Source organism: Equus caballus, chromosome 25, assembly GCF_041296265.1.
Source record: "Equus caballus isolate H_3958 breed thoroughbred chromosome 25, TB-T2T, whole genome shotgun sequence".
Lineage (NCBI taxonomy): Eukaryota > Metazoa > Chordata > Mammalia > Perissodactyla > Equidae > Equus > Equus caballus.
This window is the reverse complement of record NC_091708.1, coordinates 40,053,085-40,080,392: the sequence shown is the minus strand read 5'-3', so window position 1 is coordinate 40,080,392 and position 27,308 is coordinate 40,053,085. Positions and strand designations below refer to the sequence as shown.

At 56.4% G+C, this 27,308-nt stretch overlaps 2 protein-coding genes across 45 annotated transcripts in view; one reads left to right on the top strand and one right to left on the bottom strand.

The window, feature by feature from the left end:
* Positions 1 to 3,418: 3,418 nt before the first annotated feature.
* On the top strand, positions 3,419 to 20,108 carry DYNC2I2 (dynein 2 intermediate chain 2). Of its 2 annotated transcripts, none has more exons than XM_023629052.2 (9): positions 3,419 to 3,632; positions 11,630 to 11,875; positions 16,519 to 16,628; positions 17,156 to 17,313; positions 17,853 to 17,962; positions 18,423 to 18,590; positions 18,833 to 19,065; positions 19,334 to 19,491; positions 19,746 to 20,108. In XM_023629052.2, the coding sequence occupies exons 1-9, from the start codon at positions 3,447 to 3,449 to the stop codon at positions 19,982 to 19,984; spliced, it is 1,608 nt and encodes a 535-aa protein (XP_023484820.1). In that variant the 5' UTR covers positions 3,419 to 3,446; the 3' UTR covers positions 19,985 to 20,108. The 2 variants fall into 2 exon arrangements, with proteins under 2 accessions (XP_023484820.1, XP_023484821.1); XM_023629053.2 differs by having other exon boundaries at positions 3,425 to 3,632; positions 19,669 to 20,108.
* Positions 20,105 to 27,308, bottom strand: part of SPTAN1 (spectrin alpha, non-erythrocytic 1) — a 64,828-nt gene continuing 57,624 nt past the window's right edge. For 16 of the 43 annotated variants that reach the window (XM_023629046.2, XM_023629041.2, XM_023629048.2 and 13 more), the window contains 11 exons: positions 27,216 to 27,292; positions 26,373 to 26,582; positions 25,700 to 25,996; positions 25,144 to 25,256; positions 24,690 to 24,707; positions 22,239 to 22,293; positions 21,586 to 21,782; positions 21,352 to 21,405; positions 21,119 to 21,265; positions 20,888 to 21,035; positions 20,105 to 20,582 (listed from right to left, as the gene is read on the bottom strand). In XM_023629046.2, the coding sequence (XP_023484814.1) occupies positions 20,457 to 20,582; positions 20,888 to 21,035; positions 21,119 to 21,265; positions 21,352 to 21,405; positions 21,586 to 21,782; positions 22,239 to 22,293; positions 24,690 to 24,707; positions 25,144 to 25,256; positions 25,700 to 25,996; positions 26,373 to 26,582; positions 27,216 to 27,292 (1,442 nt within the window). In that variant the 3' untranslated portion in view covers positions 20,105 to 20,456. Of the gene's footprint in view, positions 20,583 to 20,887; positions 21,036 to 21,118; positions 21,266 to 21,351; positions 21,406 to 21,585; positions 21,783 to 22,238; positions 22,294 to 23,522; positions 23,586 to 24,689; positions 24,708 to 25,143; positions 25,257 to 25,699; positions 25,997 to 26,372; positions 26,583 to 27,215; positions 27,293 to 27,308 lie in introns of all 43 variants that reach the window. The other 27 variants (XM_070251541.1, XM_070251546.1, XM_070251555.1 and 24 more) reach the window with 2 other exon arrangements.

Here is a 27,308-nt window from a genome sequence, read left to right as displayed (position 1 = left end):
CAGAGGAAGAAACTCAGTCCCATGAGAGCCAATAACAGGGGCTTGGGATCTGTTCCCCTTAGTGAGTAAGGCTTCCAAGGAGGCCTGAAGGTTAGGAGACAAGGAGGAGCATCCCAGGGGAGGGAGGGTGCGTGGAGGCCAGAGGCCGGGTGGAAGAGTTTGGGTTGCTGTCAGGGTATCAGGGGAATGGGCGAGTGCCTGCTGCTTCAGGATGGGAGAATGAGACCTGGAGAGACACCACAGGGCCCCTTGCTGCCCCACTGTTCCTCCTCTCCCTCCTCTTTCTCCTCCAAGGAGCCCTGCTCTCTTTTTCAGTCTCCTTCTTTCTAGGATATGCGCCTGCTGAAGACTCTCCCCCTGGAAATGTTTCCCCAACTGTCCTGCCTGCCCAGGGTATTTCTCCAGCACAGCTAAGCATTCATCTCTTCATTCATTGACTCCTTTCTTTTCACAAATAAGCCACATAAAACTTGAATGCTACATGGGGCCGGCCAGTGGCACAGCAGTTAAGTGCACATGTTCCGCTTTGGCAGCCCAGGGTTGGCCTGTTCGGATCCTGGGTGCGAACATGGCACTGCTGGTCAAGCCATGCTGTGGCAGGCATCCCACGTATAGAGTAGAGGAAGATGGGCACAGATGTTAGCTCAGGGCCAGTCTTCCTCAGCAAAAAGAGGAGGATTGGCGGCAGATGTTAGCTCAGGGCTAATCTTCCTTGGGAAAAAAAAAAAAAACCTTGAATGCTACAAAGAGAGAAAAATAAAACTTCAATTACCCAGAGGCAACTGCTATCAATATTTGGATCTATACTCCTAGGTTTTGTTAGAAATGCGTATTGTTATAAAAACAGGACACACTGTATGAAAATTGCATTTATGGGACTGGCCCCATGGCCGAGTGGTTAGGTTGGCGCACTCCACTGCAGGCGGCTCAGTGTTTCGTTGGTTCAAATCCTGGGTGTGGACATGGCACTGCTCATCAAACCACGCTGAGGTGGTGTCCCACATGCCACAACTAGAAGGACCCACAACGAAGAAATATACAACTATGTACTGGGGGGCTTTGGGGAGGAAAAGGGAAAAAAAATAAATAAAAAAAAAGAAAATTGCATGTAATAAAAACTTTAATATGCTGCAAACATTTTGCCACATTTAAACAGCTACATAACAGCACTGTTAATGGCCACCTGAGATTCTATACCATGTGTCAGAAATAGTCAACCAAAGGCCTACTGTCCATTCTTTCTCAAATATTTAGTGAACACCTGTTGTGTGCCACGACTTTGATTGAAATTGAGGCTGATGGCAGGACTTACTATCATAGTAATACGATTGTAAATGATGTACCACTCAGTATCCTTGGGGCTGAACGTCTGTGCGAATCTGTAATTATTGACTCAGAAAAAATTCTGAGGAACACATCTACATTAAAGAGGAGGCATACTTTAAGGTCAAATTACCCTCCCATTAGGTTTTACCAATTTACACTCAAACCCACTTCCTGTGGTTAGCCTCCTAATAAAGCCCATTACTTTCTCGACTTCCTCCTTTGGTTCTTAAACCTTCTGCAGGCTGGCTTTTGTCCCTAGTACTCCACTGAAATTATTCTCACTAAGGTCATCAGATATCATCCAGAATGCCAATTTCAGTGATTGCTCCGTTTTCTTATTTTTTTTAAATTTATTTTTATTTTTATTTTTTTTGAGGAAGATTGCCAGTCCTTCTCTTTTTGCTGAGGAAGCCTGACCCTGAGCTAACATCGTGCCCATCTTCCTCTACTTTGTATGTGGGACGCCTACCACAGCATGGTGTGCCAAGCAGTGCCATGTCTGCACCTGGGATCTGAACCGACGAATCCCGGGCCGCCGAGAAGCGGTACATGTGAACTTAACCGCTGTGCCACCGGGCCGGCCCCTGATCCGTTTTCTGGCCCTATCTTCATTGTCCTGTTTGGGGCATTTAATACCTTGGACCACCCTTCTCTTCCTGAAATATTCTCTTTTCTTGGTCAGGTAAAGCCAGTCTAGTCTTCCTAGCCTCATTTTACAGCCAGGAAAACGAGGTCCAGACAGGTACCAAGTCTATTAAAGAGGATGGCACACTGTTGAGGCTTCAGATCCAGGCATCCCTACTCCCACAACCTTGAGCTTCATTTTGAGTGTGAGTTTTGGAATCCTTGGTGATGTCTGCAGAATCTTCTAGTGTTTTGCTTTGTGTTTTTTTGCTGAGGAAGATTAGCCCTGAGCTAACATCTGTGCCAATGTTTTTGTACTTTTATATGTGGGTCGCTGCCACAGCGTGGCTGATAAGTGTAGGTCTGTGCCTGGGAACCGAAGCCACCAACCAGGGCAAACGGGAACACTCGGAACTTAACCACTGCGCCATGGGGCCTGCCCTTCTTGTAGTGTTAAGAGGGCCTCACATGGGAAATTTGGCTGGTTTTACTCTTTCTTGGAAGAAATTTCTATTGCATTTCTTTTTTTTCAGCATTGCTAATGTAATGGGTCCTCACGGCCTTGCCTGGAACAGGGTCCTAAGGAGGACTCAGTCGTGCGGTGGAGCCCCTAATTGGGTGGCTTTCCACCCCTGAGAGTTGGGGGATAGGAGGAAAGCGGCCCAGAAGACATTGCCGAGGATTCCTGCCATGAGACTCAGAACCGGGCTTTGGGGCCAAACAGCCGCCTGCCGGGTCTGGGACAAACGTGCTGAGGGCTTTGCTGGGTGACCTGGGACCATCAGCACCCTAGTGCGACATATAACAGTCGCTTCTGTATAGAGCTGTTTGGAGGACTTAATAAGATCAACATACGTAAAGCTCTGGGCTCCGCCTGACACACGGTAGACACTCAAGAACTGGTAGTTACTCGGTTCTTTAATTTCGATTTCAATTCGACCTCATTTGGGCCTTCCAACTATTCAACCATGCTCTGGATCCGCATATGGAGATTTTAGGTCACCATTCTATTGAGGCAGAACCCGAGGATCAGAGGGCGAGCGCTTGGCCTCGAGGTGGCCGCCAACCGGACCCGCGCGGCCCTCGGCCCTGCCAGGAGCACCAGGCTGCCCGGCCGGCTCGGCGCTCCCAGGCCCCACGACTCGCCCGGCCGCCGCTGCCGCAGCCTCGCGCACTAGCCTCTGCACCTGGCCGCTCAGCGCCATCTTTGATCCTGGCACGAGGCCTCACTTCCGTACTTCCCTCCCCCCGCAGGAACAGCCGCGCACGCCCCAGGCGTGGACTTTCTGGGGATGGGGTATCCCAAACCCGTCATGCCTTGTCGCACTGGCCGAAAAGAAGAGTTTCTCTCTTTTTCTCGGATCTTGAAGTCGGCTCTCTGACCAATTCAAAAATGGCGCCCATAGCCTCACCTCCCCAGCATGCTGAGGGAGGCGCAGGGGCAAAGGTCGCGTTGCAGTGCGCCAGCGCGGGGGGCGGGGCGCGGAGCCGTCCCCATGGCAACCCGCGTGCGGCCCTGGCGTCTCGGCCCGGCGGGAAGCGCGGGTGCTGAGAAGCTGGCGACAGGCGGGGCTGCGAGCGCAGAGGGCCCCGGGCGGCCGGGGCCGCTGCAGGACGAGACCCTGGGCGTGGCGTCCGTGCCGTCGCGGTGGAGGGACGCCCAGGGCTTCCGCGGGGAGACGGTGAGGGTGCGGGCCCGGCGCGGGCGCGGGCGCGGGCGGCGGCCCCGCGCGGCTGCCGGGCCAGGTGCCGCCGTCCCGCCGTTATATTTTTATATTTTAGTCCCCAGAAACCGACCCGTGGGGTATCTCGTCCCAGATTCCCCAGTCTTTGAACAGCAACAAAAGGGGTTTTTCTTTAAAACCTCTAAAGATCTCACGTCTTGAAGGATTTTCTGCAGTTTTGGGGCATTTTAAACTAACTTGCGTTTTAAAAATGACCAAACTGCATCTTAAGGTCGTGAAACGCCGGCTTTCGAGTAGTTTAATCAAAAGCACGCAGAACGAGGTTCTTGGGTCGGGGGGAGGCAGGGCTGGCGGGTGTCAGGTCTCCTGGGGGTCTGCGTGCAGACTCAGCGCCTGCTGTGCGCAGGGAGCTGCTGGCGCTGGGGATTCCTCGGGAACGAGCTTCCTCCTGGAGCTTCCGCGGGCCGGTGTTTGCAGGGACCGAAGGTGCACAACGGATGCAATAAGTAGGGTCTGTGGCGTGTTAGGAAGTGAATCGTGCCATGGACAAACGAAAACGCAGGGTGAGGGCTTAGAAGGACTAGGGTGGGGAGTAAGCGGGTGGGTTGCAGGGTGGGCTTCATTGAAAGGGTGACATTTGAGCAAACCCTTGGAGGAGTGGGAGAGTTAGCCAAGTGGATACTTGAGGCGGAACCGTCCAGGCAGAGCAAATGGCAAATGCAAAGGCCGTGGGGTTGAAGTAAATCGGGTGTGTTTGAGGAGGAAGGTGGGGCTGGAGAGGAATGAGGGAAGGGAGAGTGGTCCTTGGTGAGGTTGGAGAGGGTAAGCAGAGACAGGTCAAGTAGGGCCTGTTGTAAGGATATTGGTTTTTCCTCCGTGAAAATGAGGAGCATTGCAGGGGCGCCCCGCATTTCCCAGAAGAGAAAACTGAGGCTTAGCCTGCCACCTGCAGACCCCAGGTCGTCACCAACACCAGTGAGGTTTCCCTGAAGTCTCACCCTGGGGACAGTTTTCCTGCCTCGGTCAACTGTCTGCAGGTCTCAAGCCAGCATTTGCTCTGGCTTCACAGCACTTCCCACTAAATTGTGCTGCCCAGGAATGTTCTAGTTAAAAGCAGACAGTGGATATTTTAGTTATGTCTGTCCATCCTTAGCACAGGTTAATGTATAATTCACATTCACTGGCCTTTAGAAAAGTACTTGAAATAGCTCTTGCTGGCTGGAGATTCAGATTTTAGAAGACCAGGCTGGGAACCACTGATTCAATCGAACTCTCTTTCTGCCCCCAGAGAAGGAGATTGAAGCCTGTTGATTTTCTTGTAGCTAAGGTTTTAACCTGTCGGGTTCTGAGAACTGACTCTGATAGCCCAGGTGTGCACGCCTTCCTCTCTGAGGTTGGTTCATTTGCCTCAGCCTCTCCTGTCTTGCCACAGATTCTTTATTAAGTTGTAAGAATGTTGCAAGAGGCGGAAGAAAGTGGTAAGTTGCTTTTTCCAAGTTAACTTTCTTCTCTTTATAAAAGTTATCTGTGTCCAAAATTTAGAAAAAATCTGGATAAGCAAAAAGAGTGGAAACAAAAATCACCCCACAATCTCATTCCCCGGCCATTTGGTTTGTACCTGACCCATCGCTGCTTTGTCTGTTTTCCCCCACGTTTTTCTTTTTTACAAAAATGGAATCACACTGTACCTAACATTTTGTCGACCCATTTTTTTCGCTTAATACACTCTGAACATCTTTCTGTGTTTAAAAAATTTGTTTATAACTTCGTTTTATTTAACCAGTCCCTCTTTTTTTGGGAAGATTAGCCCTGAGCTAGCATCTGCCGCCAATCCTCCTCTTTTTGCTGAGGAAGACTGGCCCTAAGCTAACATCCATGCCCATCTTCCTCTACTGTATATGTGGGACGCCTACCACAGCATGGCGTGCCAAGTCGTGCCATGTCTGCACCTGGGATCCGAACCAGTGAACCCCAGGCCGCCGAAGCGGAATGTGCGCACTTGACTGCCGCGCCACTAGGCTGGCCCCTAACCAGTCCCTTTTGATGGGCTGTTAGGCTATTTCCCATTTTTCTCTTATCAATAAACGCTGTGAGTGTTTCAGCTAAATTTTTATACAGTTTCCTAATTTTTTGTAAGTTCCTTTGGAGACGGCGAACATTGGCCATGTTGCCGTGCAATACCGGAGTGTACTTGCATGTTCCAGTACTGGATTTGTTTTTGGTATTAGCGGTCTTTGCCTGACTTGACTTTTTTTGTCGTCTTCTGATCTGTTCAGAGGGACAGGGCCCTGGCCTTTGGTTTGAGTGCACAGACTCTTTTGGTGCTCGGCTTTGGGCCAGTTCCGTGGTCTCTTCTGCCAAGTGGGTCTTGTTAGAATACTTCCTGTGGGGTTAAATGAGATGCTGACGGGGCAGCAGGTTGAAAGCGCAGTGCCTTGGGGTGGAGGGGGTTCTGAGTCCAGCGGCCCGTCCAGCTCTGAGATAGGCGCCTCCTGAGCATGCTGACCCGGCTCGTCCACTGTCGCTCAACCTTGCCTGACCCTGGAATGCCTGGAGAGCCTTGAAAAAGACAGATGTCTGCGTCCCACCTCCAGCGATTCTGGCTAACTTGGGATGTGGCGTGACTGGGGAATCTGGTATTGTACAAGCTCCCAGGTCATTGCAACGCACAGCAAAACTTGAGAGCTGCTGGTTGATCCGTCCTCCTTTGTGGCGGTTGCCTTTCTGGAGCCCCTTCTGATCCCATCAGAACATCTGGTGTTTTTTCCCTTGTTTGTGGTAAGAGACGTGTGATATAAAAGTTACCACATTGAAGTGTACGATTCAGGGCTATCCACTCCATTCACAGTGTGCAGTCGTCACCACTGTCTAGTTCTAGAGCTTTCTCATCAGTGGCTGCATCTTGGGCGTTCAGGTCTGTCTCCTTTGGGCTGTGCGCTCCCAGAGGGCAGGGAGAGGGTCTCGTGTCCTTTTGCATCTCCCGAAGGCAAATGATTTTCTCACGTCCTGTGGTCCTCGGCAGGCTTGCTGCCTTCTCCCCTCCTGCCTGGAGTTAGGCTCTGCAGCCTCCCTGCCAGCCCGCCCTCACCTTGGCGGGCTCCACACTCATGGCACCCCATGCTGGAGGGCGTTTCCTTTTAACCTGGGGTCTAGCCTCCTACAGATTTTCAAGATTTAAATCCATGGTTCTCAGCCTTTTGGAGATTGCTGGACAGTTTTTTTTTTTAAAGATTTTATTTTTTTTCTCCCCAAAGCCCCCCGGTACATAGTTGTATATTCTTCGCTGTGGGTCCTTCTAGTTGTGGCATGTGGGATGCTGCCTCAGCGTGGTTTGATGAGCAGTGCCATGTCTGCGCCCAGAATTTGAACCAATGAAACACTGGGCCGCCTGCAGCGGAGCAGGAGAACTGAACCACTCGGCCACGGGGCCAGCCCCTGCCGGACAGTTTTGATACTAGATTTTTCCCCCAAGTACACCTGAAGGGATTAAAGGAGGCAGACAACCCAGAATGGCCTGCAGTGACTGCGACTTGAGGCCAGTGTGGCAGGACAGCATCTCCAGCTCTGGGAGGACGTGGTCATCGCCCTCTTCACGTGGCTGACTGGCAGCTCCAGGGCCTCCTTTGAGGGCTCTTTGCTGCCCTGATGGACTGAGAGGTGAGTTCAAGTCAGCAGAAGAGGGCCCCTGACGTCGGGTTGGGGCTCGCTTACTCCACACTCGCTTACTCCACACTCGGAGGTCTCGCCAGGCAGTTGTCCGTATTGCATCACAAAACCCGCTCAGCTCCACTTTATGCCCAGGATATTCCTGCTACACCTCCTGCTTCTGCTCATTAGCATCAGAATGTCCTTCAGCCCTGGATCAAATTTCGGGCCTACTCCGGAGGAGTTTGCAGTGTTCCAGAAAGAGCCCTGAGTTAGCCAGGAGTTGGCCCAGCTGCCATCTGGGTGTGTGCCGGACTCTGCTGGGGAAGGCGATGGGAGGGAGGGCTCTGGGGACCAGAGGAAAAGGGGAATTCTGGGAAGGGGTGCAGAGGTGGACCTGAGTGCAGGTTTGCTGAGGTTGCAGTGACAAGCTGCTCCAACGGGCCAGGCAGTGTCCCTTTGTGGGCTCTCCGTTGGCAGTATGCCTCAGCCTCTGCGGAGGAGCCCTGTCCTACCCCACCCCTTCCCAGGTGGCACCCGGCCTGGAGTGGAGGAAAGGGGCCGAGTGAGCACCACCTGCTCCGTGAGGGGAGCTGAGAGATGCTGGGCCCTGGAGGTGGCCAGAGGAAGCATACAAGTGAGGGGCAAGGCCGCATCTGGAGTCTGGGCCCCTCCCCGCCTGCAGCATCAGCGTCACCTGGGGGTTTGGTGGCTAAGCAAATTCTCAGGCCCCGCCCCGGACCTACGGGACTGAAACTCATTGTGGGGGGAGGGGGTGGGGAGGCAGCAGTTTGTCCTTAGCAGCCTCCAGGTGCTTCTGTTGAGAACGCTGGTCTGGAGTGGCCTCTGGGGTCCCTTTCTGCTCTGGAGTCTGGGGTGCCGGTTGACAGGTAGAGCGAGAAGCTGTGCACCAGCGTTTGCTGGCGGTGCTGCCACCCAGGGGGAAATGGGGCTTGGCCTTCAGCCGCACGTCATCCCGACTGTCACACATTCTCTGTATGGCGCCATGTGTCCTCATCCATAGGACGCGTCCCCCCACCTTAACAGATCTTAAGAAGAGGTGTCTCACGCCCGTACGTGTGCCCAGCATAGTTTCCCCTGAAGAGCCATTGCTAAATAATCTGTGTGTTTTACAATCGATGGTTAAGGCGCTCTAGAATGTATATTGTTAGTGAGAAAGTAACCGTATTCTGCTTACAACCCCTTACTGACACCCCGTGAGCGGGTGTCTCTGGCTGGATGGGTTCTGACCGACTGAATCGCACGTCAGCCCCCCTGACCGTGGCATCATTTCCCCTCTGAGGCTGAAGGCAGGGAAGAGCCCCCGTTCTCTCACAGGGCGCCCCTCCGGGCCACTCTTGCTTGCTGCCTGTGGGCAGGTGGCTGGACAAGAGACCCAACGGGGCTATTTCCTCTGTCATGACAAGTGTTCCTGGAATTGGTCCTGTAGGCCAGCCACCTTTTTTCAGGGGTGAGACATTGTACGGTGGTGGTCTAGGGGTCAGGGAGCCCTCCCAGAGCCCTCCTGGGTATTGGTTTAGGACTCTGATAGCATGCAATGGAAACCAGCCCAAATCAGCTCCTGTCACACACTTCTTTTCCTTTTTCCTTTGGTGAGGAAGATTGGCCCTGAGCTAATGTCTGTGCCAGCCTTCCTCTATTTTATGTGGTACACTGCCACAGCATGGCTTGATGAGTGGTGTGTAGGTCTGTGTCCAGGATCCAAACCACAAACCTCAGGCCACCAAAGTGGAGCACACAAACTTAATCACTACGCCACTGGGCTGGCCCCAGACACTTTTCCTCAAGATGCAGAGGAGTTTCCTGGCTCAGCATGGAGGTGCAGCTGGTCCTGAGGAAGGGGCAGGAACCAGAATCTAGACGGCTTTGGGGGCCCTCCCCCCTCTCCCAGCTCTGCTCTTGCCTCGCAGCCCCTGAGGCCTGTTTCTGCACGACTCCTGTCCCCACGGTGGCGCCGGCTGATTGTTGGCACCCAGGTTCCATGTTTCTGTTCCAGGCACGTGCCATTTATCTCGTTGAGTCTTCATCTCTGTTCTGAACTTCCCCGAGAACCTGGTTGGCCTGGCCAGGGTTAATGTCCCCTCTCGCCGGGTCCGTGGCTGCAGTCCTGGTGTTGGGGCCTAGTCTGTAGCGTGGGTAGGAGGTTTTCTAAGAAACGGCCTTGCGTGGTGGGCAGATTCTCTAGAAGGTGTCTCTTCACCGTTCTGGGCCTCAGTTTCCTTCATCAGCAAGACGCAGGAGTCCTGACATTCTGGGTGTCTGCGGGACCTCACGGGCAGGAGCGCTGGGTGCCACCCTGGGCTCCGCCCTGAGGCCCGCCGCCTCCCATGCTGCTGCAGGCCTGAGGCCCATGGTTTGGGAGTTGTCCTGCCTCCCCCGGCCCCTCCCAGCACGGGCTCAGTGGCCGGCCCAGGCTGCCGAGGCCCGGGAAACCAGGGCCCTGCCCACCCCCAGTCTCCTCTGACTTCTCGGGGGCTTGTGACGGGAGCCTCACCCCTGCTCTGGGCACACGCCACCTGGCATGGAAGTCGCCGCCCTAGGTGGGAGCCGAGGGCAAGCCCTCCCCTTCTGGGGGCATTGGGGCCTCAGCCCCAGACAGGTCAGGGTCAGGCAGATGCGTGTGTCTTGCACCGTGGGCGCCCGCTCAGGTGTCCCGGAGCCGGGAGGAGAGCAGCGGTTTCTTACCGGTTGACAGAAGAGTTGGTGCAGTGGCGTTGGTTTTGAGCTTTCTTCCCCACAGATTGTCCTTAGAGCTTCGGCGTGTCTCATTGGCCTGAATCAGGAATGTGGACAGACACACCCGGAGAGTGGGTGCTCCTGTCTCTGGACAGTGCTCGCGGCCGTGATTTTACGTCAGTTTCTGCATGGAGACGTTCATGTCATCTTCTCTTAGGAACATTGTTTTGAGTTCATCTGATGTGATTAGTGGCCAGGATTTTAGACTGTTTATGACTGAGAGACAATTCAGTGTCCCAGGTCAGACTGCCCGGGTTCAAGCTCCATTGCGATCACCTCTTTGCTGTGTGATCTTGGGTGAATTACTTAACTTTTCTGTGCCTCAGTACCAACATGAGTAATGCACAAATAGGATTTGCTTCATAGGGTGGTTGTGAGGATGAATAAGATACGGGTAAATCTTTAGGGACACTGCTTGAATTGGCACTTAATAGCCAACATTATTACCATCTTTGTGGCTTCCAGGAAGTTTGAGATTCACCCACAGTCTCTTGAAATTTTGTCTCCTCGTGTGCACTTTCCGATCCCCATGCCCATCCATTAATTCCTCAGTGTGCACATTCCCTCGCGTGTGAAGACAGATGAGACCGGGTTCTTGTGCGGGAGGAGCTTGCAGGTTGGTGGGAGGTGGCCGGGCACGGAGACAGCTAATGGAGTGGAAAGGGGAGGTGTGCACAGTGCTGAGGCCTCCAGGTTCCAACAAGTGCTGCCCTATGGGGCCGGCCCCCTTCCTGTGGGCTCGCCAGCACTGACCTGGTGGCTAGCCCCGACCCCCATGCCGGAGCAGGGAGCATGGGCTCTGGGCCTTGTCATGTGCGGGTGTCTGGCTAGTGGCCAGGGGAGAGGGCCTCTCGTAGACAATGGTCTCAGTGATACAGGCCTCAGTTGGCGAAGCTTGGTCGTGTCCATAAGAAAGGGAGGCTATGTCGACTTCCCTGGTCTGATGTCCGTCCCTGTGCCCAGCTGAACAGGGGACAAAGGACTGGGGACAGGGAAGGGTGGAGAGAAGGGGCAGATGGGGAGCAGCTGACCTTTTGCCGACTAGCTCTCGGACGCACATGCCTCCTTTGAGCCGGGTGCATGGAAGGTGCCCACCGCAGGGCTGCCTGGAACACGGCAGGTAGCGAGGAGTCCTGCTCCGGCGGCGTCTGAGGTTCTCTGTGTGCTGGTGGGGACGGCCACTGCTGGCTCTAAGATCGCAGGATTCTTATTGCTGTCAGCATCTTCGAAAAGGCCACTCCTGCGTCCCCTCCAGATGATGTCACCCAAAGTCCTGGGTCAGGCTCTCGTTGGGTCTTGTTGGCCATCGCGTGGCTGCAGGAGAGGCTGAGTGCTCTGACTGGCCAGCTGGAGGTCGTGCGTCCATCTCTGTGGAGCAGGGGAGGGCCGAGGGTCAGCGCCACCAGACCACACAGATTGGGTTCTTCCTGAGAAAGGTGGGCCAGTCAGAGGAGGAGGGGACAGATTTGGGCAGGCGGAGTGAGCAGAGACACGGCAGCCAGCAGGTGAGCGCTGAGCAGAGGAGGGGAGCGCCCTGGGCAGGGGCACGGGAGGACAGCTGGCCGGTGACTGGTTTCCATCTCCTTCTCCAGAAGAGTTGCCAGACGGCCAGCGTTGCCACCGCCGATGCAGCCTCCCAGGCCCGGAAGCGCGCAGACGCCGAGGTGCAGACCGAGGCCCCTGGGCCCGGCGTGCTGCCTGCACCCCGGCACGACAGCGCCCGGCTGGCGGCCTTCCTCCGGAGAGTGGAGGCCACGGTGGTCCGCGAGCTGAACAGGAACTGGCGCAGCCACGCCTTCGACGGCTTCTCGGTGAACTGGACCGAGCCGCAGTGCACGGTAGGGAGTGGGCCGGGTGGGGGAGCCTCCCTCCTCCTGGGGCTCGGCTCAGCCTCCGCCCCGTCGGGAGGCCGTCTTTTGTGCCACGCAAACAATATTACCAACAATAGTAACAGCAGCCCCTGGGCTCTGACTTTTTGCCAGGTGTGGGGCTCAGTGTCACAGGACTGATGAGTTGTTGGGCAGTGTTGCCGCCCTTGGAGTAGGGGCAGGTGTTACCTCCATTTTACGCTGGGGAAGTGCAGGCCCAGAGCTGACGCAGCTGTTCCAGAGTCACACCGAGCCATCAGGCCACGGGCAGGGTGTGAACCTGCCAGTCTGACTCGGGATCTTATTCTCCCGACTGCTCGGCCGGGGCTCCCCAGGCATCACGCCTGCCGGCCTTCTCTGTGCCATCTCAGTCGGTCCTCAGGACAACTGTGAGGTAGTGCTGGTCTCATCTGCATTTCATAGATGAGGCCCAGAGAGGCTAAGTGACTTTTTCAAGGTCACGTCACAAAGCTGTAACTGGTGGAGCTGGAATTTGAGCCCTGGTCTGTGTGGTTTCACTGCCGAGCTCTCGTGACTTCAGCGTCTCCACGTTTTTCTGCTCTTGAGGGACAGCTCAGAGCTGTCACCCCGTAAACAGATGTCCAGCAGGACGCACATCTGAGGCTTCGAGATCAGAGGCCTCTGAGTGAACGAGGGGCTCTTGGCTTTTGCTTCTCGCTGGGCTTCCTCCTCCCAGCGTGCGGTGCCTGTGGACAGGCTGCTCCCTCAGCAGCGTGTTAACACTTTTTTAATACAATGTTTTCTTCCTTTAGAAACGGAGATGAGTAACTTTGTGTTCAGAGGTCCTAAGACTTCTCGGCCCCTTCCTCTCTTGCGCCTTCCTTCTGTCTGTTTCCACATGGACAGCAGCCCTCTTCCCCCGAAGCATTGGTGGATAGAGGAGAGTCGATTTATTGGAGAGAAGTCCTCAGAATCGCTCTGAAAACCGGTAGCCGAGGCCGCACCAAAGTGGAGTCCCTGTCTCCTTTTAAGCAGGGCGCGGGGAGACCCCAGTGAACGCAGATCTCAACGCCTTCTCTCCCTCCCACCCTCCTGGGCCTTGCTGATGCCCCATTTTACAGTTGCGGTCAGAGAGCTTGAGCTTTTGTTCTTTCTTCTTAGGGCTTGTCCACATTTCTGTGGCTTAATTTGGTCCATGTATGTAATGCTTTCCCCCCCTTAAGAAGTATCAATTCTTTCCTGATTACCAAAGCAATACGTGTCCATTAGAATAAATTCAGCCTTTATAGACATACAGGACCTGTCACGTGTGGCCCGTGAGAGGGGACGTTGGTCCGCAGGCCTTTGGAGTCGCCCCTGCGCTGACTGATGTGTAGCATTACTGTTGCTACAGTTGTCATTAAGAACATTTTAAACAAAAATGGAAAGCACGGGACGTTTTGTTTGTGACCCTTCTCGCTTGCCAGAGCTCCCGTGTCAGTCCGTATGGAGGTGCCCCTGTCTTTCCAGCAGCCGCCTCCTGTCCCACCGCGCGGACGCAGCGTCCTTTCTCCGAGTCCCCTGTCGGTGGACAGCCCAGGCGGCAATTTCGCTTCTAGAAATGTGTCCTCCAGAAGCATGTGACCAGGGGAGGGTGAGAACCACGGCCTGAGTGGCCACGTGCGCAGTCCCCGCTGGCCCCGAGTCTCTGAGCCGCTCGCGAGCGCCGGCCGGAGGAGGGCCTTCAGGTCTTCCCGTTCCACAACTGGCCCGCCGCAAGTCTCTCTCACTTTGTCTTCTTTTGCACCAATTTCTTGTTTATTTCCCTGTAGCGGAATTATTTTGGCTGTTCTCTGTCTGTGCTCCTGCCGTCTGCCTGTTGGCCTTGGCGTCCGCTGCTGTCCTGGCTCTGCTGTTGTCACCCCAGCAAGGCTGAGAAGCTGCTCGAAATGCAGAACTGTAATTTCAGAATTCTAAAACAGTGTGACAACATTGTCGAACACTTAGAAGTTAGAGACACGGAAGAAATCAGCTGGGGGCCTCCCACCAGGACCTTCCATCTCTCTGCTGGGTCGCTTCCTCCCTGCTGTTTCCCACACGTGGTTGCTGACAGCTGTGAGTCGCTGCGGTCCATGTCAGGGTCTTTTCTGTTCAGAAGCCAAGCCTGTTCTGTGTTGTCAGGTTGCTACACAGACTTCACACTTGTCCTTCTAAAGTGCCACGTAATGTTGCAGCCGTAAACCTTTTTTTTTTTGAGGATGATTAGCCCTGAGCTCACATCTGCCACCAATCCTCCTCTTTTTGCTGAGGAAGACTGGCCCTGAGCTAACATCCGTGTCCATCTTCCTCTACTTTATATGTGGGACGCCTACCACAGTATGGCTTGCCAAGCAGTGCCGTGTCCGTACCCGGGATCCGAACTGGCGAACTCCGGGGCTGCCGAGAAGCGGAACGTGCGCACTTAACCGCTGCGCCACTGGGCCGGCCCCCATAAACTTTTTTTGAGTCAGGTTTATCAAGGTCTGTTTTCCATACAGATAGATTCGCCTTCGTGCTGTGCTGAGTCTCTGCGGACACGTGGCCGCCACAGGGAAGGTGTAGAACAGCCCATCATCCCCTAATTTCCTCCTTGTATGGTCTCATCTTTAGATTTTATATTGTACTGATCATTGCCGTTATAAATAGTGTTATGATAAGTAACTTAAAAAGTATATAGTTTATTTTTTTTTTAATTATTATTTTTTTTTTGAGGAAGATTAGCCCTGAGCTAACTGCTGCCAATCCTCCTCTTTTTTTGCTGAGGAAGATTAGCCCTGAGCTAACATCTGTGCCCATCTTCCTATACTTTATGCGTGGGCCGCCTACCACAGCATGGCTTGCCAAGCAGTGCCATGTCCACACCCGGGATCCGAACCGGCAAACCCTGAGCTGCCAAAGCAGAATGTGCGCACTTAACCGCTGTGCCACCGGGCTGGCCCCTATAGTTTATTTATAGTTTATTTTTAATGTAAACCTTATTGAATATAACATAAAAATGTGCACAGAGGGGCTGGCCCCGGGGTCGAGTGGTTAAAGTTCTGTGTGCTCCACTTCAGCAGTCCAGGGTTTGTGGGTTTGGATCCCAGGCACAGACCTACTCCACTCATCAGCCATGCTGTGGAGGCACCCCGCATACAAATTGGAGGAAGATTGGCACAGATGTGAGCTCAGGGCTAATCTTCCTCAAGCAAAAAAAAAAAAAAAAAGAGGAAGATGGGGCAACAGATGTTGGCTAATGGTGAATCTTCCTCACTCTCTGAAAAAAACAGTGCACAGATATGAGTGTTCAGGTCCATGACTTTTCACAAAGTGAAAACATTTGTGGAACCAGAACCCAGATCAAGAGAACACATGTTACCAGACCCCAAAGTTGTCCTCATGCCCCCTCCACCTCCCACCCCGCTGTGTAGCTCTGTTTTAAAATAACAGCTCTATTGAGACCTAATTCACGTGCTGTGTAATTCACCCATTTAAAGCGTGCAGTTCACTGGGTTTTAATGGATTCCCAAAGTTGTGCAGCCATCATCACAGTGAATTTTAGAACATTTTCGTCACTCAAGAAAGAAACCTCGTACCCATTAGCAGTCACTCCCCATGTCCCCAAACCCGGGAAGCCACCAGTCCAGTTTCTGTCTCTCTAGATTGGTCTGTTCTGGACATTTCATATAAATGGAATCCTGTGAGGTGCTGGCTTCTTCCACTTAGCGGAGTGTTGTCGCAGTCCGTCCACGTCGTGGCATGGATGGCTCCCTCAGTCCTTTTTATGACCGAGTAATACTCCATTGTAGGGACATACTGCACTTGCCCGTCAGCTGGTGGACGTCTTGGCTGTTATGAATAATGCTGTGAACATTTGTGCGTGTTTTCGTGTGAACCTGTTTTCAGCTCTCTGGGATATGTGCCTAGGGGTGCAACTGCTGGGTCATATGGTGACCATTTCTCATTTTGAGGGGCTGGCAGGCTCGCTTCCACAGTGGCCGCATCATTCTGCAGTCTCACTGGCAGTGCATAAGGGTTCCCACTGTATAGCTTTTGACAGATTTCGGATTCTTTCCATGGGACAGTTTCTTAAATGGGGTTTTGAGGTCAAGAAGCATGAAACTTTTCACAGGAGTTTCGATCTGTGGTGTACCTCCCCTCCGGGCGTGTCCGTGCCCACCCCCTCACTGTGGCTGGCATTGCTATGGGCTGAGAAACAAGATGCCAGAGCTTTGAAAATTTTTCTGTATGTGTGGTAAAATACATATAACATAAAATTTACCATTTTAACCATTTTTCAGTGTACAGTTTCATGGCATTGAGGACATTCACATAGTCGTGCAACCATCACTACCGTCCCGTTCCAGAAGCCGAAGCTTTTGAAATGATGTGAGAACTGATGTAGGAACAAGGCCCAGCTCTGATTGGGTGCTGGCATCTGTCGTGGTTCTCAAGGCCCTTCCGTCTGGGTTTCTGGAAGCATCTTGTTGGCGGGTGTCGGAATGCGGCTCCACATCTTCCTCCAGGGCCGCGAGTCGACTTGAATAGCTTTCAGGGCTTCAGGTGGCCCAAGCCTGGGTGTGGGTTAGGTGGCCATGAGGCTACCTGCTGGGTGGCTTTGGGGCTCAGGGTTGAGGACGGTCTGTCCCTTGCAGGTGACCTGCCTGCACACCCTGGGCTACCCCCCAGCCCAAGGGCAGGGTCTGCATGTGACCAGCGTCTCCTGGAACACCACTGGCTCTGTGGTGGCCTGTGCCTATGGCCGGTGAGTGGCAGCAGGGGTAGGTGTGGGGCAGTGGGAGGCACTTGGACCCTCGTCTGAGCCTCTGTCTCCCCATCTGTGCAGTGAAGGGTTGACCCAGAGCTTGGTGGTTCTGGGAGTCTTTCTCCAGGCTGCCTGCGTGGGGTTGGTAGCGGGTTGGGAGGAAAAGAGCAGGAGTGGGAGGAGCTTCGAGCCCAGGACTCATAGTGCCCACCAGCCATCAGCCTTCCCACCTTCTCCGTGAGCTTTCTCTGACGGGCTGGGGTTCCCCCACTCTGCCACTGCATGGACCTATCTTTGGTTCCCGGGACCCTTTTCCAGAGAAAGTCATGCCCTTGGGGTGCCATGGAGGAGCCTGTGCCACTTTGATACCCAGTACAGTGTCTGGGTGAGATGGGGACACGGGCTAATCTGTCTGAGGGTGGTTTTGGGGGAAAGGGGTCAGGCGATAGGAGAGAGATGGGGATGGGGGGCAGTCAGGATAAAGCCCAGCCCAGGGGCAGGGCCAGCTCAGGCATGTCTGTCTGTAGACTGGATGACGGAGACTGGAGCACCCTCAAGTCCTTTGTGTGTGCCTGGAACCTGGACCGGCGAGGCCTGAGCCCCCGGCAGCCGTCGGCAGTGGTGGAGGTGCCCAGCGCCGTCATGTGCCTCGCCTTCCACCCCACACAGCCGTCGCACGTTGCAGGTGAGCTTTCCACCCTGCAGAGGGCGGCCAAAGAGGAGCTGTCCCCTGGGCCCTCAGCCCTGGGCGTGGCCAGGGCAGGACTCCTGGGAGGCAGAGACCACAGGCGCCTTGACCCCTGGACTCAGGTGAGGATGCTGAGTGGGCCTGTGCCAGGCGTGGAGGTCAGGGGAAGCGGAGGCGGGTCCTCAGCAGAGTCTTGAAGGGCGCGGCCACGCGGAGGTGCGGTCTGGCCAGGAAGGAGGCAGGGTGAAGCAGGCGCCCTCTGGGAGCCCACGGGGTGTAGGAGCGGGCAGGTGGAGCTGGAGGGAGCGGCAGGGTGCTGGGCGGGAGAGCAGCCTGGCAGTGGGAGAAGCTTCCTGGGGCAGGCACAGCAGGACGGAGTGTAAGGCCTGGGGGACCGGGACTTGTCCTCCTCAGGGACCGTTTTCATGGAAGTGGCTCTGAGTCCTGCTCTGTGGGCGTGTGGGGCGGGTGCCTGGCCAGGAAGCTGGGCTGCTGGGTGGGGGTCAGCTCCTGCTCAGGCCCGCCTGGTTCCGCAGGTGGGCTGTACAGTGGCGAGGTGCTGGTGTGGGACCTCAGCCGTCCTGAGGACCCTCTGCTCTGGTGCACAGGCCTGACAGACGACACACACACAGACCCCGTGTACCAGGTCAGCACTGTGGGCTGCCCGGTGGGTGGGGGGCCACCTCTCCCCACTTGGAGCGGGGCCTTGCTGTCATGGGCCTGCTCTTTGAGGCAGAGCGGGAGAGGGCGCCTGCTTGGCACAGCTGTGCAAGGTCGCCAGGGAGTTGCAGTTGGACAGCTGCCTTCAGCATTCTTGGAGCTCCCTGGGCATGAGTCACACCCTGCCCTCAGCAGGAGCCACCCCCAGGGCCATCCCAGCCTCCTGGCCTTGAGCTGCCGTGCGGGGCTCCTAGCTGTCCTGGCTTTCTGCTGGCACTAGGGGAGGGACCCTTGGGTCTGCTACCTGGTGGGTGATGCGGCTCCCAGGCCTGCCCCAGAATTCTCCCTGTATTTTTTCTGGAAAAGAAGGGCAGGGTGGGGGTGGGGAGTGGGCTGGGGGGCAGGCATCGCTTTCTCCACTTTGCCCCTGCACACTGTCCTCCCAGGTGGTTTGGCTCCCCGAGCCCCGGCACAGCCACCACTTCCGCGTGCTGAGTGTGGCCACCGACGGGAAGGTGCTGCTCTGGCAGGGGGTCGGGGCGGGCCAGCTGCAGCTCACCGAGGGCTTCGCCCTGGTCGTGCAGCAGCTCCCACGGAACACCAAGCTGAAGAAGGTAGGTGGGGCCACGCCGAGGTTGCTGCCCCTGCAGACAGGCCCCAAGGCAGCCACCGCCTGTGGGACCTCCCTGGGCCAATGAGCCGCGGGGGTGGGCAGGGGCGGGCACCAGTGCTACCAGCCCAGCCATGACCTACTGCGTGACCTCCTCGGGTCACAGTGTCCACTTGCTTGCCTGGGCTCCTTTGGGACACTGTGACCAGTGCCCTAAGCTCTGTCCTGTCGTTTGTTTCTCCACAGCCTCCCCGTGGGGAGACCGAGGTGGGCACCACAGCGGTGGCTTTCTCCAGCTTTGACCCCAGCCTTTTTGTTCTGGGCACGGAAGGCGGCTTCCCACTCAAGTGTTCCCTGGCAGCGGAAGAGGCCGCTCTCACGCGGATGCCCAGCTCTGTGCCCCTGCGGGCCCCGGCACAGTTCACCTTCTCTCCCCATGGCGGTCCTGTGTACTCCGTGAGCTGTTCGCCTTTCCACAGGTAGGAAGGCCCCAACCTGGGCCTCGGGCACAAGGAGGGACCCTCCAGGCCACGCCATAGGGCTGCAGTCTGTCCTGAGCCCAGGTCTTCCCACGTGAGCCCTGGTATCCAGAACGCTGGTGGCTGGCCCCAGGGAATTGGCCCCTCTCTGCCAAGGACCCCAGGTTTGGGGGTGGGGGCTTTTCAGGAGCCTGACAGCCCGGGAGGAGGCCGGCAGGACGGCCCCAGCACTCATCCCTTGCCTGGCTCTGCCCTGCCTCCTGTCTAGGAACCTCTTCCTGAGCGCAGGGACCGACGGCCACGTCCACCTGTACTCCATGCTGCAGGCCCAGCCCCTGACCTCCCTGCGCCTGTCCCCCAAGTACCTGTTTGCTGTGCGCTGGTCCCCAGTGCGCCCCTTGGTGTTTGCGGCTGCTTCTGGGGAAGGTAGGAAGCAGGCACCACGCTTGGGTCGGGTCAAGCGGCACGGGCCCAGCATGTGCCTGGAGTTCTGGGGGGAAGACTGCACGTGGGTGAGGACTTCCCCCACGTGGGAAGGAGAGCTGAGCTGGGCGACAGCCTGACCTTGTGCTGAGGCCTTGACTCTCGAGTTTCTCTTCTCAGGGGCCTGGGGAACTCTGAAGAGGCTCAGAGGCTGCTGCCCAAGGTCCCTCTCACCCCACGCATCTCTCTTCCTGAAGGTGACGTGCAACTGTTTGATCTCCAGAAAAGCTCCCAGAAACCCACAGTTTCCATCAAGCAAACCCAGGATGGCAGCCCTGTCTACTGTCTTGAATTTAATCGCCAGCAGACTCAGCTGCTGGCCGCTGGCGATGCCCAGGGCACAGTGAAAGTCTGGCAGCTGAGCAGCGAGTTCACTGAACAGGGGCCCCGGGAGACAGAGGACTTGGAGCAGCTGGCGGAGGAGGTGGCCACCTGAGGACAGCAAAGCAACAGCAGGGTCCTGGCAGAATGTCCCTAGATACAGAGGCAGGTGGGCAAGGCCCCATCTGTGCTGAGCTGTGTGTTTCTTCTGGAAGCTGAATGAAGACAGACAAGCTTTTTGGGGAGAGTCATTTATTTGTCTTTTACATGAAAACAGAAAATTGGGGGGTGGGGGAGTGGAGAACAAGAGGGGAGCTAGCCAGCTGCTTAAACTTTTCTGAAGTCGGAATGGGGCAGCTGGCTGCGAGACAGGAATCTGGGTCCCCACAGCAACACGGCAACTGCGACTGGACCAGAGCGGTTTCTTGAAGCACCATTTTCTACTCTCTTTTCTCAAGCTAAGCAGGTTTAAGGTTACACTGGAAAGTAACACTGTGTGGAATACTTAAGAGCACAGAGATGAGGTGACATGCAGCAAGGTGACGGCAGGGCAAGCAGTGGTGGGCCAGCTAACCTAGGAGTGGAGCTCAGTTCACGAAGAGCGAGCGGGTGAACTCGACGTAGTCGAAAGCGGTGGGGAGCTCGCGGCCCTTGCTGTCCACGTAGGGCTTCATGTGGGAGACGCAGTAGTCGGCTTGTTCCCGAGTCAGGTTCTGGAGGGAAAGATGGCACCCGTCAGACACTGAGGCAGGGGTGGGGGCACACATGCCCAAGCTCAGAGTCGGTGACATCAGCTTCGAGCGGACCGGAAAATGTGGTCTGGACCAGGCACAGCTTCATTTGTAAGTGGGGACAGAACGCCTGGACCGAGCACAGGAAGGCTCAAACGGGGGCGGGGGGAGGGGGTCCTGTTACTCTAGACTCAGCTGTGCCCCTAACCCAGGGGCAGCCTAGGGCTTTGCTTTTCTAAGGAAACCTCAAGCCCCTCCTCAGGGCAGGGGCAGCAGAGCCCCCGGACCTGGTACAGCTCCTCCTTGGTCACGTAAGGTTTTCCTTCGGAGCTCAGGGCCCGGAAGGCGCTCTCGATCTCCTCGCTGGACTTGACGTTCTCAGTCTCACGGCTGATCATGAACGCCATGTATTCTTGCAGGGAGACGTGGCCGTCCCTGGGGAGGAGCAAGTGCAGTGAGCAGGGAGGGCCACAGGAGCCGCGGGCAGCACTGCTTCCACGGCCTTCCCTGAAGCTCACCTGTTGGGATCCACGGTGTCCAGGATCGCCTCGAACTCGGGGTCGGGCTCCCCTTCCTCCACCATGGGCAGGTCGTAGCCCAGGGAGCGCAGGCAGGATTTGAACTCCTGGTGGTTCAGCCGGCCAGACTTGTCCTTGTCGAAGTGTCTGCAGCACAAAGCCGAGAGCTGCTCAGCACACAGGCCCCGCTGCTGAGCCTGCCCCCAGCCTGGGAGGGTGCGGGGCATACTCACTTGAACATCATGCTGAATTCTTTGAGGGCCTCCTCGGTCACCCCTGTTGTGTTCCTGGAAGAAAGTACAAGAATGGCGACGGGGCCCTCCCCCCAACAGCAGGTGACACGTTCTGTTCTATCCCAGTACACTGAATGCTGGTCCCTGGGGGTGACCTGTGGTCGGTCGCGGGCCAAGACCTTTCTTCCCACAGCGCTCATGCCGCCAGCACCCGCCGGAGCCAGGGGCAGGTACCTGGCCTGGATCTGCTGCTCGAGATTGTGCTGCATGCGCATGCCCAGCTGGTCGAGCTGGTCCCACTGCTGGGCCAGGCCCACGGTGCTGTGCTCTGTGTACTTGTTGTCCAGGATCAAGGCTTCCTCCATGGCGGCCCCCAGGTCCTCGATCTTCTTCAGCTGACTTCTCATGGCTCGAATCTCCTGGTGCTTGCGCTGCAGGGGTGGAGGACCAAAGATGCATGGGACAGGGGCTCTCGCCTTGGCCACCAGGCCCAAGAGCCTCCTTAACAGTCCCCCTCAGTCTTGGCATTGCCACCTGCAGGGCTGTCTGGAATGGGAAAGGTGGGATGGAGTGAAGTGCAAGAAATCCAACGGAATCAGCAGAGGGAAAGACTTCCACATGAGTCACACCCGGGGGCAGAGCCTCGAGGGAACCAGTATGTACTGAGGACAGAAGGAGCCTCGCCCTCTTCAAGCAGGGCTCCCAGGAACAGCTGTCAAGGACAAAGGCCTTCTTCCAAGATGGGGATGAGGTCCTGGGCTGCTTGAAGCCAAGGGAAAAGGGGTATCCAGTCAGCCCACCTCATGCCCAACTTTAAACCAGGCAGGCCTGCTGGGGGTGGTCGGGTGCAGGGTCTTAGCTGGGCCAGAAGCCCTAGGGGCACTTACTTTGGTAGCTTCAAGCTGGGATTCGAGGGTTCCGGATTCTTCCACCATGCAAGACCTAAACACAGAAGCACCGTGAGGCAAGAGGGGCCTGACCGCAGCGCAAACTTACCTCTCTTTAGATAAACTGCCTGCAGTCTCGCATCCCTTTTATTAAGGAAACAAGACCTGTCTGCATTGGGAATCTTCTCCTACGCAGCCCTGGGAGCCAGGGAGGGCATGTACTATTTCTTCTGTTTCAGAGACGGCAAGGCTGCCCCATGTGGCCTGCCACCTGCTCAAGGCCAACTGTGGGCCAGGGCCGAGCCCCACCCAGCCTGCTCCCCACTCCCAGGCTAGGACCTTTTCTCATGTGGCTCCTCAGGCCCCGAGTTTAAGTTCCCCTATGGGAACAGAGAGGGGCTGCAGGCCTGACAGACAGCCTCCCTCTGGAGCCGTGGGGGAGGAAGACACCCTGTACAACGGCCACCCAGCAGACGGCAGACCTTAGGGAGGAGGGGAGGCTGGCAAGCTGACAGCCACCCCCCAGAAATCCCTGGAGTCTGCCACAGGTTCCTGAAGAGGGGAGCCACATTCTGGAGTGAGTGATGGCAATGGGGGGAGATGCAGTCAGATAAGCCCCCAGTCAAAGAAACAACTGGAGTGGTAAGGGAGCGTGACCAGATTTGGGTTTTGAAAGTGGTTCTAACTCTGCCCAAAGGAGGGAGGTGGCTGTGACTAAGGCCTGGATTCGGGCTCCAGGATCTAGAGACACAGTCAGCACCAGAGGCTCCTTCCAGGGCCAAGTTCCGAAGAGCAGGCGGGCCCTGGAGCCTCCATGTTCCCAACATAACACAGTGCGAGGTCACAGACAGCTACCGGTGAACGAAGACGACAAACGAGTCGGGGTTACGTGCAGGGACGAGCCACACTGTGCATGTGTCCTCGATGGGATTTAGCCCAGCCTCCCCTGGACCCACATTTGCCCCAGCCTACCCTCTAACACCCAGCGAGCCAGGGTTAGCTCCAAAATTCCCCCAAGTTCAAAGTGCTCTAGCAAGGCAAGGCACCAGGCTGCTCCTACCCCACAGATCAGACTCACAGTCACGCCACGTCCCCCAGGGAAAAGCACACCCCCAGGACCTGGGGGCGGGAGGCTGGGTGCTGGTGCAGTGGGAGGAGGACAGACCCCTCCTTCCCAAGCGGCCGAGGGCGGTGGGTTAGTCAGAAAGCGGAGCTGCCTGGGGAAGTCAAGAGTGCATCGGTAAAACCACAGTGAGGGAAGAAAAGAAAAAAGAGGAGAAGAACCTTCCAGACAGATCATCCCCAACTTCATACTGACAGACACGAATGACCCGCCGGTAGGCTATGCTAGTCAAAGAAAAGAAACCAAATGAATACACCACGAAGCGGAGCAAGAGCACACCGAGACAGACACACGGCCCAGGCTGGGCTGGCGGCGCGCAGAGCTGATGGCCCGCCTGGGAGGAGGCCAGGGCTGGGGAGGAGCCACATGGTTAGGGGAGCACAGCACCTCACGGAGACAAGACCGAGACCAGCAGACACAGCCACAGGGGCCGGGGATGGGGTTTCTGAGCTCAAGCTGGAAACTGGGACCACTAGATCCTGCCCGCTCGCCTTCAGCACACGTGGTGGGATCGGTGTGGGCAGAGTTCTCCTGCTGCTGCCTCAATGCCCCAGTCACCATCTGCAGAGCCTCAGTGTGCTGGCCTAAGCCACTGTGGTCCCACCAACCCTGGCCTTGACGGTGGGCCTGAGAGAGAAAGGTGCTTGACCCAGGCAGAGGCCAAGGCCTGGAGGAGGGGACCCTCCTGGGACTGGGCAAGACGGCCCTGCTCCTCTGGGGCTCCTCCTGAGCCCTGTCTCTTCATCACTCAGAGACCCTGGGCATATCTGCTTTCTGTGAGGGTAAATGATACTGTCCCCTCCCCTGGGAAACCTGGGGGACAGTCTAAGCCCTCATGGTGGCACTTGGGGAGAGGTCAGTGCACAGCTGGGGACTTACTGCACCAGCCTGAGCCCCTAAACACTGTCATCCCACTTCATGCCCGTGACCTCCTAGCGTCTGAATATGGTCCCTTTGGACACCTGGGGAAAAGAGGCAGAAGAGAAGTCCAGTACCATCCCAATGGCTGAATGAGCATGGGGATTCTCAGAGGCTTGGGCCTTCTGGCTTGGTCACATTCTCAGAGAACCCTCGGGGTCTGAACAGGAAGGTGTGGGTGGCCCCCCTCCCTAGACCGCAGGCTGTCAGGGACAGTGGGCTGCAGGGCAAGGCACACACTCCTTGTAAGGTGACGCAGCAAGGGTTGGGCAGGGGAAGTGCAGCCCCCTGGGCAGGAAGGCCCATCCTGGGATCCTCTGCAAGCCAGGCTACAGAGGGACAGAGGGCAGAGGGACAAGCACACAAAACACCACGTCAGAAGCCCGGAGAAATAAGAAGACAATATTAACCCATCGAGGAGATACGTTCTGCGGAGATGGGGTCCAAGCAGCCACAAGACAGGGTGGTGTCCAGACAGCAGCAACCAGGAGGCGGGGGAGAGAGGGAGACACAAGAAAGAAAAGAAAAACAAAACCAAGAACACATCAGTACCCACACTGCACCCAACCCTGGACCGTCTGCCACTGAGGTGCTGCTCGGGGCTGACCATGGGCCATGGTCCCTCCCAATCCAGGACATCTACCAACTTGATCTTTGGGAAAAGGACCTTCGAGAATACTGCTCTAACTCCGCCCTCCCCCGCAGCTCCAGCCAGACCAGGCACGCTCCCAGCTCTTCTTTCCTTATTCCCAGCACGCCTTCTGGTTTCATGCAAAGCTCCCTGCACCCTGGAGGTGGAGGCCTGGCATTCAGGCCCGGGGACCAGAGAGCTCCCGGGGCGAGCGCGGCGGGCAGGGCCGGCACCTGGTCTCCTGGATCCACTGGTGGAAGGCGTTGGCGTGCTGGGCGAACTCCTGGCGCAGTTTGTCATTCTCCTCCTGCCGGCGCTGCTCCTTCTGCAGCTCCAGCTCCCTTTCCTAAGGACCAAAGGGCGGGAGACGCTCCGTCATCCTGGGCCCTCCTTTGTGGACAGGGTCAGGACGGAGACGGCTCTACCCTGGGCAACTAAGCCGGGGGACGTAAAAGTTGAGAGGGGCCAGAAGGAATGTTCTGAAGCAGAAGACATGAAACAAGCGCTCTGGGGGTTAGGGAGGACTGCATGTTCACCTCAACCCAAAGATGACACGGGACGGGTGTGGGAGCCATGCAGCAAGCTGAGAACACTGAGTCCTCTGGCTGCTCGCCATCCCCTCCAGAGCTCTGGCAGGACGGGGAAGAGCAGTGACAGATCAATAAGCGGTGGGCTGCTAGCCTGACAGACGCGTGACTCCTGACAACCGAAACCGCGCTCCCCTCCCCGGTCTCATCAACTCTTTAGCTGCGGGCGCGGCAGGAGGGCGGGAGCTGCGGGCACGGGCACCTTGATGATCTTCTGCAGGTTCCTCCACGTCTCCTCCAAGGCCTCCATGGTGAACCAGGTGTAGGGGTTGGAGGCCACGCGGAAGCTCTTGATCTGGCGGTCCAGCTCCGCCAGCTGGTTGAAGTCGGCCTGGGCTGAGCTGAGGGAGGAGCGGAAGGCGTCGTGGGCCTCGCGCAAGGCTTTGATCTCCTCCAGGGAGTTGCAGCGCACGGGGTCTGTCAAGTCCTCCTCCGCGTTTTCAAACCAGCTGTTGAACGCAGAGGCCTTTTTGGCAAAGGTCAGGAAAAGGTCCTCCACCTGAAAGCAGAGGGGACAGTCGTGAGGGCTGGATGTGCCAGCCCTGGGCAGGAGGGCGGCTGGGGGGTGTGGAGCAGGAAAAGCAGGGCTAGTCCCAGGGCTCAGGGGCGAGGCAGCACGCAGTTTGCTTGGCATCTTTCTCCCACTTCTACTCCCGAGAGCCCTCGGTCTCCCTTCCCTTGCTACCCTTCTCTCTTGGTATCTGCAAATTCAGTGTGTCCTGGGTGTCTGACTGGCAGCCTCGTGAAACCGCCTGCCATGGTTTAAGTTGACTCCACACCACTGTACAGAGGTGATGGCAGAGCGTGGCGGATGGAAGCCGGATTTGCCCTTCCTGTGGGCTGGGCCAGCTGAGCTCTGCCGGGCCCACACTTACCTTGCGGAAGTGACTCTGAGCCTCCAGCAGCTTCTTCTTCCGGGTGGCTGAGTTAGCCAGAAGCTGGCTCCATCTTTTCATGAGGGAGGCGTGCCGGGCCTCAATGGCCTTTGACTGAATGTGCTTGGCGGCCAGCAGCTGGTCTTTGAGGGCGGTGATGTTGGCAATGCCCTCCTGCTGGAAGGCCTGCAGGCCAGCATCAAAGGTTTCCTGGAACAAGGAGCATCAGGTAAGCCAACCTGCGGTGACTGCAATGAGACGACGCACTCATTCTGGGCGTCTCAGCAAGACTGTCAGCCTGGAGTCCCCACCGTCCCGACACTCGCTCACATCTGCCCACTTGTCTGCATCTCCTTCAGACCAGAGACTATGGCAGCGCTTAGTCTCCACCAGCTCTCCAGGCAGACTGAGGCAGCAGGGCTCCCCGAACACGCCAGACTTGCCCCGCTACCTCTCCAGCCCCTCTCTAGAACGAGCGCCCTGCCTCTCCACCTGCCCACTGTCGGTCTACCCTTCATGAATGAGCTTAGACGTCATTTCCTCTGGGAAGACTTTCCCCGCCAGCCCTGGCCTGCTGGAAACTGAGTCAGACACCTCTTGGGTGTAAGTCCACAGCACGTCCTGCTGCCCTCAGTCCTGTGAGCACCTATCAGGGTGCAGCAGATGCCTTAGTCTAGAAGCTCCCCGAGGACCAGGACTATATCTTGTTCACCGCTGAATCCTTATGGTCTAATGTAAAACAGTCAGATGTCTCAATGAAAGACTCTGACCATCATTCACCTACCAGAAAATACTATTTAAGTAAATTTCAATCAATCAATCAACAAAGTGGCCAGAACTGACCTGTTTGGTGAGAAGAGTTTGGACAGAAGACAGATCTCGGCCATAATCATCCGTCTTCAAGCTGTTCTCCTTTTCACCTAGAAAACCAAGCAT

Excerpts from the sequence above, each read along its gene's own strand:
- DYNC2I2 (XM_023629052.2), top strand. The coding sequence starts at position 3,447 with ATGGCAACCCGCGTGCGGCCCTGGCGTCTCGGCCCGGCGGGAAGCGCG. Across the intron at positions 3,633-11,629 it reads AGGGCTTCCGCGGGGAGACG|AAGAGTTGCCAGACGGCCAG; the intron begins GTGAGGGTGCGG and ends CTCCTTCTCCAG. Across the intron at positions 18,591-18,832 it reads GGAACACCAAGCTGAAGAAG|CCTCCCCGTGGGGAGACCGA; the intron begins GTAGGTGGGGCC and ends GTTTCTCCACAG.